Source organism: Catharus ustulatus, chromosome 32 (genome assembly GCF_009819885.2).
Source record: "Catharus ustulatus isolate bCatUst1 chromosome 32, bCatUst1.pri.v2, whole genome shotgun sequence".
In the NCBI taxonomy this organism is placed as follows: domain Eukaryota; kingdom Metazoa; phylum Chordata; class Aves; order Passeriformes; family Turdidae; genus Catharus; species Catharus ustulatus.
The window spans coordinates 2,728,145-2,741,343 of NC_046252.1; the positions used below are offsets into that span (position 1 = coordinate 2,728,145).

The 13,199-nt window shown below is 50.4% G+C and overlaps 1 protein-coding gene across 1 annotated transcript in view; it reads left to right on the plus strand.

The window, feature by feature from the left end:
• Positions 1-13,199, plus strand: part of PLCB3 (phospholipase C beta 3) — a 48,287-nt gene that overhangs the window by 6,676 nt on the left and 28,412 nt on the right. Inside the window, 7 exon segments of the mRNA XM_033083500.1 lie at positions 1,039-1,118; positions 2,394-2,447; positions 2,566-2,641; positions 3,855-3,955; positions 5,251-5,417; positions 7,317-7,463; positions 10,654-10,811. Of these exon segments, the coding sequence (XP_032939391.1) occupies positions 1,039-1,118; positions 2,394-2,447; positions 2,566-2,641; positions 3,855-3,955; positions 5,251-5,417; positions 7,317-7,463; positions 10,654-10,811 (783 nt within the window).

The window sequence follows — 13,199 nt, forward strand, 5'->3', positions numbered from 1 at the left end:
GTCTGGGGGCGGTTTGGGGGGGATCTGGGGGGAATTTAGGGGGTCTGGGTGGGATTTGGGGAGATTTTGGGGGGTTTTGGGAGGTTTAGGGGGTATTTTGGGGGGTCTGGGGGTGATTTTGGGGAGATTTTGGGGCGATTTTGGGAGGTTTGGGGGGATTTGGGGGGTTTGGGGGGTATTTTGGGGGGTCTGGGGGCGGTTTGGGGGAGATTTGGGGTTGTTTGGGCACTCTGGGGGTGATTTTGGGGGGTCTGGGGGAAGTTTGGGGGAGATTTGGGGAGATTTTGGGAGATTTTGGGGGGTCTGGGTGCGGTTTGGGGGAGAGATATGGTATTGTTTGGGTGCTCTGGGGGTGATTTTGGGGAGATTTTGGGGGGATTTCGGGAGATTTTGGGGCTCTGGGGGTGGTTTGGAGGGGATTTGGGGTTGTTTGGGCACTCTGAGGGTGATTTTGGGGGAATTTTGGGGGGTCTGGGGGTGGTTTGGGGAGATTTTGGGGGTCTAGCCGTGGTTTTGGGGAGATTTTTGGGAGATTTTGGGGGGTCTGGGGGCAGTTTGGGGGGATTTTGGGGATTTTGGGCGCTCTGGGGGTGATTTTGTGGTGATTTTTGGGAGATACTGGGGGGATTTGGGGGAATTTTGGGGGGTCTGGGCATGGTTTTGGGGGGATTTGGGGGTCTAGGTGTGGTTTTGGGGGGATTTTTGGGAGATTTTGGGGCTCTGGGGGTGGTTTGGGGGGACTTGGGGTTGTTTGGGTGCTCTGAGGGTGATTTTGTGACGATTTTGGGGAGGTTTGGGGGGCTCTGGGGTTGGTTTTTGGGGTTTTAGGGGTTGATTTGGGGGGTCTAGACCCCATTTTTGGGTGGTTTTGAGGCTTTTGGAGCCCCTGAGGGTGATTTTGGGGTGCCCAGTTTGGGGGCTTGGGAGGGGTCAGGGGCTGCAGGGGTGCTGGGGGGTTTGGGGTGGTTTTGGGGTGGTTTTGGGTGGTTTTTTGGGGTAGATTTTGGGGTTTCCAGGTGCCCAATTCTGCTGTTTCAGGTGTGGGCAGAGGAGCTGTTCCGGCTGGCCACGAACATCCTGGCGCGGAACGCGTCGCGCAACACGCAGCTGAGGAAGGCGTGGGTACCCAAAAACGGGCAAAGTCACCCCAAAAACGGGCAAAGTCACCCCAAAAACGGGCAAAATCACCCCAAAATTGGCCAAAGTCACCCCAAAAACGGGCAAAATCACCCCAAAATTGGCCAAAGTCACCCCAAAAACGGGCAAAGTCACCCCAGAAACGGGCAAAGTCACCCCAAAAACGGGCAAAATCACCCCAAAAAAGGCCTGAAAATATCCCTCAAATCCCCCCCAAAATCACCCCGAAATCACCCCCAAATCATCCCTGAAATCACCCCAGAAACAACCCAAAATCACCCCCAAAATAATCTGGGATCAGCCCAAAACCAGCCAAAAATCACCCCAGAAACAGCCCAAAATCACCCCAAAATCATCCCTGAAATCACCCCCAAAACAACCTGAAAATATGCCTGAAAGGACCCCAAAACCAGCCCGGGATCACCCCAAAAACATCCCTGAAATCACCCCCAAATCATCCCCGAAATCACCCCAAAAACGGCCAAAGTCACCCCCAAAAAGGCCTGAGATCACCCCTGAAATCACCCAAAAATCATCCCTGAAATCACCCCAGAAACAGCCCAAAATCACCCCAAAAATAACCTGGGATCAGCCCAAAACCAGCCAAAAATCACCCCCAAACCAACCTGAAATCACCCAAAAATCATCCCTGAAAGGACCCCAAAACCAGCCCAGAATCACCCCAAGAACAGCCCGGGATCACCCCAAAAACATCCCTGAAAGGACCCCAGAAATAGCCTAAAATCACCCCAGAGACAACCTGAAAACATCCCTGAAAGGACCCCAAAATCACCCCAAAATCACCCAAAAATCATCCCTGAAAGGATCCCAGAAACAGCCCAGAATCCCCCCAAAAACTCCACAAAATCCCTCCCAAAATCCTCCCCCAAGTCGGCCCCAAATCCCACAAAAATCTCCCCAAAAATCCCCCCCAAAATTGTCCCAGTGATCACTCCAAAATCACCTCAAAACTCCCCAAAAATTCCCCAAAATTTCCCCAAAATTCCCCTCAAATCTCCTCAGAATCCCCCAAAAAATGACCCCAAAATCCCCTGAAATCTGCCCAAAATCCTCACCCAAAATCACCCAAAAATTCCCCTGAAATGGCCCCAAAATCCCAAAAATCGCTCCCAAAATGCCCCAAACCCCCCGGATTTTTGAGCCCCCCAAATTTTGGGATCCCCCGGATTTTTGGGACCCCCCCCAGATTTTTGGGACCCCCCAAATTTTGGGATTTCCCCCAAATTTCCCTCCAGGCACACCAAGCTGACGCTGCAGCTCAACTCGGACGGGCGGATCCCGGTCAAGAAGTGAGAAAACCCAAAACTTTTTTGGATTTTTTTGTTTTTCCCCTAAAATAAATCCCCCAAATTTCAAGTTTTGAGGGAGTTTTCCCCAGAATTTTGTTGTTTTTTTGGTTTTTGGCAGCATCCTGAAAATGTTCTCGGCTGACAAGAAGAGGGCGGAGACGGCGCTGGAGTCGTGCGGGCTGGGCTGCGGACGGGTGGGCGCCCCAGAAACACAAAAAAATCCCAAAAAAATCCCAAAAAAAACCCAAAAAAACCCAAAATCCCAGAATTGGGCACCCCAAAAACCAAAAAAAACCAACCCCAAAATCCCTAAAACCCCAAAACTGGGGACCCAAAAAACCCCAATATTGGGGACCCCAAAAACCCCAAAAAACCCCAAATCCCCAAACTGGGCACCCCAGAAACCCTAAAAACCCCAAAACTCCAAAACTGGGGATTCCAAGAACCACAAAATCCCAAAACTGGGGACCCCAGAAACTCCAAAAACCCCAAAATCCCCAGACCCCAAAATTGGGGACCCAAAACCCCAAAAACCCCCAAATTGGGCACCCCAAAATCCCCAAAAACCCAAAAATCCCAAAATTGAGGACTCCAAAAAACCCCAAAACCCCAAAACTGGGCACCCCAAAAACCCCAAAATCCCCTAAATCAGGGACCTAAAAAACCCCAAAAACCCAAAATCACAAAACTGGGGACCCCAAAAACCCCAAAACCCCAAAATTGGGGACCCCAAAAAACCCTAAAAACCTCAAAATCAGGGACCCCAAAACCCCAAAACTGGGGACTCCAAAAACCCCAAAACTCCCAAAACCCCAAAATTGGGGACCCAAAACCCCAAAAACCGAAAAATCCCAAAATTGGGGACCCCGAAAACCCCAAAATCCCCAAATCCCAAAATCAGGGACCCCAAAAACCCCAAAATCCCAAAACTGGAGACCCTAAAAACCCCAAAATTGGGGACCCAAAAATCCCAAAATTTGGGATCCCAAAACCCCCAAAACCCCAAAACTTGGGACCCCAAAAAACCCCAAAAACCCCAAAATTGGGGACCCCGAAATCCCAAAACCCCAAAAACCCCAAAATTTGGGATCCCAAAATTCCCAAAAACCCAAAAATCACAAAACTGGGGACCCCAAAAACCCCCAAAAATCCTCAAAATTGGGACCCCAAAAATCTGGGAGGGTCTGGGGGCATTTTTTGGGATTCCTGAGGTGACTTTTGGGGTTTTTGTGGGTGTGTTGGGGTGATTTTGGGGGGTTTTGGGGTGTTTTTTGGGGGGTTTTGGGGGTGTTTCCGGGTGATTTTTGGGGTGATTTTTGGGGTGACTTTGGGTGTTTTTGGGGTGATTTTTGGGGTGTGTTTTCGGGTGATTTTTGGGGTGACTTTGGGTGTTTTTGGGGTCCCCAGGGCGCCGCCATCCCCCCGGAGCTTTTCCCCTTCGAGACTTTCTGGTGCTTCCTGAACAAACTCTGCCTGAGACCCGAGCTGGACAAGATCCTGCTGGAGATGTGAGCCCAAAATCCCCCAAATTCACCCAGAAATCACCCCAAAAATCCCCCAAATTCACCCCAAAAACCACCCAGAAATCACCCAAAAATCACCCCAAAATCACCCAAAAATCCCCCAAATTCACCCCCAAAACCACCCAGAAATCACCCCAAAAATCACCCCAATTCACCTCAAATTCACCCCAAAAATCACCCAGAAATCACCCCAAATTCACCCCAAAAATCACCCAGAAATCACCCCAAAAATCCCCAAATTCACCCCAAAAATCACCCTGAAATCACCTGAAATATCACCTCAAAAATCCCCCAAAATCCCCCCAAAAATCACCCAAAAATCACCCCAAAAATCACCCCAAAATCACCTCAAAAATCCCCAAATTCACCCCAAAAATAACCCAAAAATCACGCCAAAAATCACCCAAAATCACCCCAAAAATCACCCTGAAATCACCTGAAATACCACCTCAAAAATCCCCCAAAATCACCCTAAAAATCACCCAGAAATCACCCAAAAATCACCCAAATTCACCCCAAAAATCACCCAAAAATCATCCAGAAATCACCTCAAAATCACCCCAAAAATCCCCAAAATCACCCCCAAAACTCTGCCTGAGACCCAAGCTGGACAAGATCCTGCTGGAGCCCAAAATTCCCAAAATTTTGGGGTGGTTTCTGTTCTCTTTCTGATTTGAGAATTTTTGGGTGTTTATTTTTGTTTTTTGTGCTGTTCCCTCTCTCATTTTTGGGTTTTTTTTGGGTTTTTTTCCAGTGGGGCCGCAGGAAAGCCGAATGTGAGCCGGGAGCAGCTCCAGGATTTGGGGATTTTGGGGATTTCTGTATTTTTAGTTTTTTGGTGTCCTGTTCTCTCTGATTTTATTTTATTTTGTTTTATTTTTCAGTGGGGCAGCAGGAAAGCCGTACGTGACTCGGGAGCAGCTCCAGGATTTGGGGATTTTGGGGATTTCTGTATTTTTAGTTTTTTGGTGTCCCATTCTCTCTGATTTGGTTTTATTTTGTTTTATTTTTCAGTGGAGCTGCAGGAAAGCCGTACGTGACTCGGGAGCAGCTCCAGGATTTGGGGATTTTGGGGATTTCTGTATTTTTGGTTTTTTGGTGTCCCATTCTCTCTGATTTTGTTTTATTTTGTTATTTTTTCCCCAGTGGGGCCGCAGGAAAGCCGTACGTGACTCGGGAGCAGCTCCAGGATTTGGGGATTTTTTATTTTTTGGGTGTTTTCTGTCCCATTTTCTCTCTGATTTTGTTTTATTTTGTTTTATTTTGTTTTATTTCCCCAGTGGAGCCGCAGGAAAGCCGTACGTGACTCGGGAGCAGCTCCGCGATTTCATCAACTCGCGGCAGCGCGACCCGCGGCTCAACGAGGTTCTGTTCCCCCCGCTGGGGCCCGAGGGGGCCCAGGCCCTGATCGACAAATACGAACCGAACAGAACCTTCAGGGAGAAGGGTGAGGGCTTTGGGGGCAATTCCGGGGGTTTTGGGGTAAGTTTGGGGCTCCTGTTCTCACCATGGGGCCTGAGGGCGCGACCAGGCCTTGATCCAGAAATACGAACCAAAGAGGAACTTCAGGAAAGGGGTGAGGGGGTTTGGGGTGATTACAGGGATTTGGGGTGATTTTGGGGCCATTGGGATGATTTGGGGTGGTTCTGGGGCCATTGGGGTGGTTTGTGGTGAATTTGGGTGGTTTCTGGGTGTTTTTGGGGCTCCTGTTCCACCACCAGGGCCTGAGGGCAGGACCAGGCCTTGATCAGGAAATACAAACAAAACAGAATCTTCAGAGAGAGGGGGAGGGTATTTGGGGTGATTGCAAGAATCTGGGGTGGTTTTGGGTGGTTTTGGGGTGGTTTGTGGTGAATTTGGGTGGGTTTTGGGTGTTTTTGGGGCTCCTGTTCCACCACCGGGGCCTGAGGGCGGGACCAGGCCTCGATCGGGAAATGTGAACCAAACAGGAGAGAGGGGTGAGGGGATTTGGGGTGATTGCAGGGGTTTGGGGTGGTTTTGGAGTGGTTTTGGGGTCATTGGGGTGGTTTTGTGGTGAATTTGGGTGGATTTTGGGTGTTTTTGGGGCTCCTGTTCCGCCACCGGGGCCTGAGGGTGCAACCAGGCCTTGATTGGGAAATATGAACCAAACAGAATCTACGGAGAGTTGGGTGAGGGGATTTGGGGTGATTACAGGGATTTGGGGTGGTTTGGGGGTCATTTGGGTGATTTTGGGTGGTTTTGGGGTGGTTTGTGGTGTTTTTGTGGTAAATTTGGGGCTCCTGTGCTCACCACGGGGCCTGAGGGTGCGACCAGGCCTTGATCCGGAAATACGAACAAAACAGAACCTTTAGAGGGAGGGGTGAGGGGATTTGGGGTGATTGCAGGGGTTTGGGGTGATTTTGGGGTCATTTGGGTGATTTTGGGTGGTTTTGGGGTGGTTTGTGGTGAATTTGGGTGGTTTTGGGGCTCCTGTGCTCACCACGGGGCCTGAGGGCGGGACCAGGCCTCGATTGGGAAATACAAACAAAACAGAACCTACAGAGAGGGGGATGAGGGGAATTGGGGTGATTACAGGGGTTTGGGGTGGTTTTGAGTGGTTTTGGGGTGATTATGGGTTAATTCTGCGTTGATTTTGGGGTTAATTTTGGGTTTTTTGGCAGGCCAGCTGTCCCTGGAGGGGTTAATTGGTTCTGGGTTAATTCTGGGTTGATTTTGGGGTTAATTTTGGGTTTTTTCGTCAGGCCAGCTGTCCCTGGAGGCGTTCATTGATTCTGGGGCGATTCTGGCTGAATTTTTGGGTTAATTTTGGGGTTAATTTTGTGGTTTTTTGGTCAGGCCAGCTGTCCCTGGAGGGGTTCATTGATTCTGGGTGAATTTTTGGGTTAATTTTTGGTTAATTTGGGGTGGTTTTGGGGTTTTTTTTGGCAGGCCAGCTGTCCCTGGAGGGGTTCATTGGTTCTGGGATGATTCTGGGGTGATTCTGGGTGAATTTTTGGGTGTTTTTAGGTTAATTTTGGGTTAATTTTGTGTTTTTTGGTCAGGCCAGCTGTCCCTGGAGGGGTTCATTGATTCTGGGTGAATTTTTGGGTTAATTCTGGGTGTTTTTGGGGTTTTTTTTGGCAGGCCAGCTGTCCCTGGAGGGGTTCATTGGTTCTGAGTTAATTTTGGGTTGATTTTGTGGTTTTTTTGTGTTTTTTGGGGCAGGCCAGCTGTCCCTGGAGGGGTTCATTGATTCTGGATGAATTTTTGGGTTAATTTTGGGTTAATTTTGTGTTTTTTGGCAGGCCAGCTGTCCCTGGAGGGGTTCATTGGTTCTGAGTTAATTTTGGGTTGATTTTGGGGTTAATTTTGTGTTTTTTGGCAGGCCAGCTGTCCCTGGAGGGGTTCTGGCGCTACCTGGGCGGGGACGAGAACGGGATCGTCCCCCCCGAGACGCTGGGGCTGCACCAGGACATGACCCAGCCCCTGAGCAGCTACTTCATCAACTCCTCCCACAACACCTACCTGACAGGTAAAAACCCCAAAAAAACCCCAAAAACTTCATCAACTCCTCCCACAACACCTACCTGACAGGTAAAAACCCCAAAAACTGCGCCCCAAAAACCCCAAAAACCCCAAAAACTGCACCCCAAAAACCCCAAAACCTTCATCAACTCCTCCCACAACACCTACCTGACAGGTAACCCCAAAAACTGCACCTCAAAAAATGCCATGGGGCAAAAACCCCGAAAATCCACCCCAAAGAACATCCAAAAAAACCAAAAAACCCCAAAACTGCACCCCAAAAACCCCAAAGGGAAAAAACCCTGAACATCCACCCCAATGAACACCCAAAAAACCCAAAAAACCCCATGGGGCAAAAACCCCAAACATTCACCCTGGTAAATGCTCAAACTGCACCCCAAAAACCCCCAAAACTACACCTCAAAAAAAACCCAAAGGAAAAAACCCCAAAAATCCACCCCAATGGATACTGAAACTGCAGAAAAACTGCAAAAAAACCTCCAAAACCCCAAAAACTGCACCCAAAAAAACCTCAAAGGGAAAAAACCCCCAAAAATCCACCCCAATAAACACCCAAACTGCAAAAAAAACCCCAAAAAAAACCCCAAAATCTGCGCCCCAAAAGCCCCAAAAACTTCATCAACTCCTCCCACAACACCTACCTGACAGGTAACCCCAAAATCTGCACCCCAAAAAAACCCCATGGGGTAAAACCCCCAAAAATCCACCCCAATGAACACCAAACTGCAAAAAAATCCAAAAAAACCCCAAAATCTGCACCCCAAAAACCCCAAACCCGACCCCAAGCTCCGAGGGTCTCTGGGTGGGGTTTGGGGTTGAGATCTGGGGAGGTTTTGGGGTTTTTGGTGTTTCTCTGCTCTTGCTGTAACTGTGGGTGTTTTTATAGGATTTTTGAGGCTGCTGAGCTGTTTTTCGGGTGTTTTGGGGGTTTTTGGAGTTCCTGAGCTGTTTGTAGGATATTTTTGGGGTTTTTGGGGTTTGTTTTTGGGGTTTTTGGGGTTTTTGGGGTTCCTGAGCTGTTTTTTGGGGGGGTTTGGGGTTCCTGCTGTAACTGTGGATGTTTTAATGGGGTTTTTGGGGTTTGTTATTGGGGTGTTTTTGGGGTTTTTGGGATTTCTCTGTTCCTGCTGTAACTGTGGATGTTTTTATGGGATTTTTGGGGTTCCTGAGCTGTTTTTAGGGTATTTTTTGGGGTTTTTGGGGTTCCTGAGCTGATTTTTGGGTTTTTTGGGGGGTTTTTGGGGTTCCTGCTGTTCCCATGGGTGGTTCTGTGGGGTTTTTTGGGTTTGTTTTTGGGTTTTTTGGGGTTCCTGAGCTGTTTTTAGGATATTTTTGGGGTTTTTGGGGTTCCTGCTGCAACTGTGGATGTTTCTGTGGGGTTTTGGGGCTCCTGAGCTGTTTTTTTGGGGTGTTTTTGGGGTTTTTGGAGTTCCTGCCGTTCCCATGGGTGGTTCTGTGGGGTTTTTGGGGTGTTTTTGGGGTTTTTGGAGTTCCTGAGCTGTTTGTAGGATATTTTTGGGGTTTTTGGTGTTTCTCTGTTTCTGCTGTAACTGTGGGTGTTTTTATGGGGTTTTTGGGGTTCCTGAGCTGTTTTTTGGATATTTTTGGGGTTTTTGGGGTTCCTGCTGTTCCCTGGGTGGTTCTGTGGGGTTTTTGGAGTTTTGGAGGTTTTTGGGTTTTTGGGGTTCCTGAGCTGTTTTTTGGGATGTTTTTGGGGTTTTTGGGGTTTGTGGGGTTCCTGCTGTACCCATGGATGTTTTATGGGATTTTTGGGGTTCCTGAGCTGTTTTTTTGGGTAGGTTTTGCGGTTTTTGGGATTTCTCTGTTCCTGCTGTAACTGTGGGTGTTTTTATGGGATTTTTGGGGTTCCTGAGCTGTTTTTGGGATAATTTTGGGGTTTTGGGGGTTCCTGCCATTCCCATGGGTGGTTCTGTGGGGTTTTTGAGGTTTGTTTTGGGGTTTTTGGGGTTTTTGGGGTTCCTGAGCTGATTTTTGGGGTGTTTTTGGGGTTTTTGGGGTTTGTGGGGTTCCTGCTGTAACTGTGGATGTTTCTATGGGGTTTTTGGGGTTCCTGAGCAGTATTTTAGGATATTTTATGGGGTTTTTCCCAGCTGGACAGCTGGCAGGGCCCTCCTCGGCAGAGATGTACCGCCAGGTGCTGCTCTGCGGGTTTGGGGTTTGTGGGGTTCCTGCTGTAACTGTGGATATTTTTATGGGGTTTTTGGGGTCCCTGAGCTGTTTTTTAGGATGTTTTAGGATATTTTATGGGGTTTTTCCCAGCTGGACAGCTGGCAGGCCCCTCCTCGGCAGAGATGTACCGCCAGGTGCTGCTCTGCGGGTGTGGGGTTTGTTTTGGGGTTTTTGGGGTTTTTGGGGTTCCTGCCGTTCCCATGGATGTTTCTGTGGGGTTTTTGGGGTTTTTGGGGTCACTGAGCTCATTTTTAGGATATTTTGGGGTTTTTTTGGCAGCTGGACAGCTGGCAGGGCCCTCCTCCGCAGAGATGTACCGCCAGGTGCTGCTCTGCGGGTTTGGGGTTTGTTTTGGGGTTTTTGGGGTTCCTGCTGTAACTGTGGATATTTTTATGGGGTTTTTAGGATGTTTTTGGGGTTCCTGCCTTTCCCATGGATGTTTCTGTGGGATTTTTGAGCCTCCTGAGCTGTTTTTTGGGGTGTTTTTGGGACTTTGGGGTTCCTGAGCAGTTTTTTTGGGGAGGTTTTGGGGTTTTTGGGGTTCCTGAGCTGTTTTTTGGGATGTTTTTGGGGTTTTGGGGGTTTCTCTGTTCCTGCCGTTCCCATGGATGTTTCTGTGGGGTTTTTGGGGTCCCTGAGCTCATTTTTAGGATATTTTTGGGGTTTTTTTCACAGCTGGACAGCTGGCAGGGCCCTCCTCGGCAGAGATGTACCGCCAGGTGCTGCTCTGCGGGTTTGGGGTTCCTGCTGTAACTGTGGATGTTTCTGTGGGGATTTTGGGGTTCCTGAGCTCATTTTTAGGATGTTTTTGGGGTTTTTTTGGCAGCGGGACAGCTGGCAGGCCCCTCCTCCGCAGAGATGTACCGCCAGGTGCTGCTCTGCGGGTTTGGGGTTTGTGGGGTTCCTGCTGTACCCATGGATGTTTCTATGGGGTTTTTGGGGTCCCTGAGCTCATTTTTAGGATGTTTTTGGGATGTTTTTCTCAGCGGGGCAGCTGGCAGGCCCCTCCTCCGCCGAGATGTACCGCCAGGTGCTGCTCTGCGGCTGCCGCTGCGTCGAGCTCGACTGCTGGCAGGGCCGGGCCCCCGAGGAGGAGCCGCTGGTGACGCACGGCTTCACCATGACCACCGAGATCCCCTTCAAGGTGACCCCAGAACTGACCCCAAAATGGACCCTAAACCCCTAAACCCACCCCAGAACCTGCCCTGACCCCACAGAGCCAGCACAACCCAGCAAACCCCACAGGAATCCCCAAACCCCACAGAAACCCCATAAAAACCTCTCCATGACCACCGAGATCCCCTTCAAGGTGACCCCAAAACTGACCCCAAAACCCCTAAACCAACCTAAAACCCACCCCAGAACCTGCCCTGACCCCACAGAGCCAACCCCACCCAGCAAACCCCACAGGAATCCCCAAAACCTCACTGTGACCACCGAGATCCCCTTCAAGGTGACCCCAAATCCCACCCCAAAACCCCTAAACCAACCTAAAACCAACCCCAGAACCTGCCCTGACCCCACAGAGCCAACACAGCCCCACAGAACCAGAGCAAACCCCACAGGAATCCCCAAACCCCACAGAAACCCCATAAAAACCTCACCGAGATCCCCTTCAAGGTGACCCCAAATCCCACCCCAAAACCCCTAAACCAACCCAAAACCGACCCCAAAACCTGCCCTGACCCCACAGAGCCAACCCCACCCAGCAAATCCCACAGGAATCCCCAAATCCTACAGAAATCCTATAAAAATCTGACCATGACCACCGAGATCCCCTTCAAGGTGACCCCAAAACCCACCCCAAAACTGACCAGGGACCCCAAAACCGACCCCAAAACCGACCCCAAAACCCCTAAACCAACCTAAAACCGACCCCAGAACCTGCCCTGACCCCACAGAGCCAACAGAGCCCAGCAAACCCCACAGGAATCCCCAAATCCTACAGAAATCCCATAAAAACCTCACCATGACCACCGAGATCCCCTTCAAGGTGACCCCAAATCCCACCCCAAAATGGACCCTAAACCCCTAAACCGACCCCAGAACCTGCCCTGACCCCACAGAGCCAACCCCACCCAGCAAATCCCACACAAACCCCATAAAAACCTCACCATGACCACCGAGATCCCCTTCAGGGTGACCCTAAAACTGACCCCAAAACCCCTAAACCAACCCCAAACCGACCCCAAAACCGACCCCAAAACCCCACAGAGCCAACAGAACCCAGCAAACCCCACAGAAACCCCAAAAACCTCACCATGACCACCGAGATCCCCTTCAAGGTGACCCCAAATCCCACCCCAAAACCCCTAAACCAACCCCAGACCGACCCCAAAACCCCACAGAGCCAACACAACCCAGACAAACCGTACAGGAATTCCCAAATCCCACAGAAATCCCATAAAAACCTCACCATGAGCACCGAGATCCCCTTCAAGGTGACCCCAAATCTCGCCCCAAAACCTGACCAGGGACCCCAAAACCGACCCCAAACCGACCCCAAAACCCCACAGAGCCAACACAACCCAGCAAACCCCACAGAAATCCCCAAAAACCTCACCGAGATCCCCTTCAAGGTGACCCCAAAACCCACCCCAAAACCACACAGGGACCCCAAAACTGACCCCAAAATGGACCCTAAACCCCTAAACCGACCCCAGAACCTGCCCTGACCCCACAGAGCCAACCCCACCCAGCAAATCCCACAGAAACCCCATAAAAACCTCACCATGACCACCGAGATCCCCTTCAAGGTGACCCCAAATCCCACCCCAAAACCACACAGGGACCCCCAAACCGACCCCAAAATGGACCCTAAAACCCCACAGAACCTGCCCCGACCCCACAGAACCAACAGAACCCAACAAACCCCACAGAAACCCCATAGAAACCTCACTGTGACCACCGAGATCCCCTTCAAGGTGACCCCAAAACCCACCCCAAAATGGACCCTCAACCCCAAAACCGACCCCAGAACCTGCCCTGACCCCACAGAGCCAACAGAGCCCAGCAAACCCCACAGAAATCCCATAAAAACCTCACCATGACCACCGAGATCCCCTTCAAGGTGACCCCAAATCCCACCCCAAAACCCACCCAGGGACCCCAAACCCGACCCCAAACCGACCCCAAAACCCCTAAACCAACCCAAAACCGACCCCACACTGACCCCAGAACCTGCCCTGATCCCACAGAGCCAACAGAACCCAAACAAACCCCACAGGAATCCCCAGATCCCACAGAAATCCCATAAAAACCTCACCGAGATCCCCTTCAAGGTGACCCCAAAACTGACCCCAAACTGACCCCACATTGACCCTGACCCAGACCCCAAAGAAATCCCTGACCCTCCCCCAGCCTCTTTTGGGGTCCCAGGTTTGGGGTTTGTGCTTTGGGGTCCCTGGGTGGTTTTGGTGAGTTTTGGGGTTGGGGTCTTGGGGTCGGTTTGGGGTTTTTTGGGTCAATCTTTGGGGTCAGTTTCTGGGATTTTGGGGTCAGTTTTGGGGTCAGTTTTTGGGGTCAGTTTCTG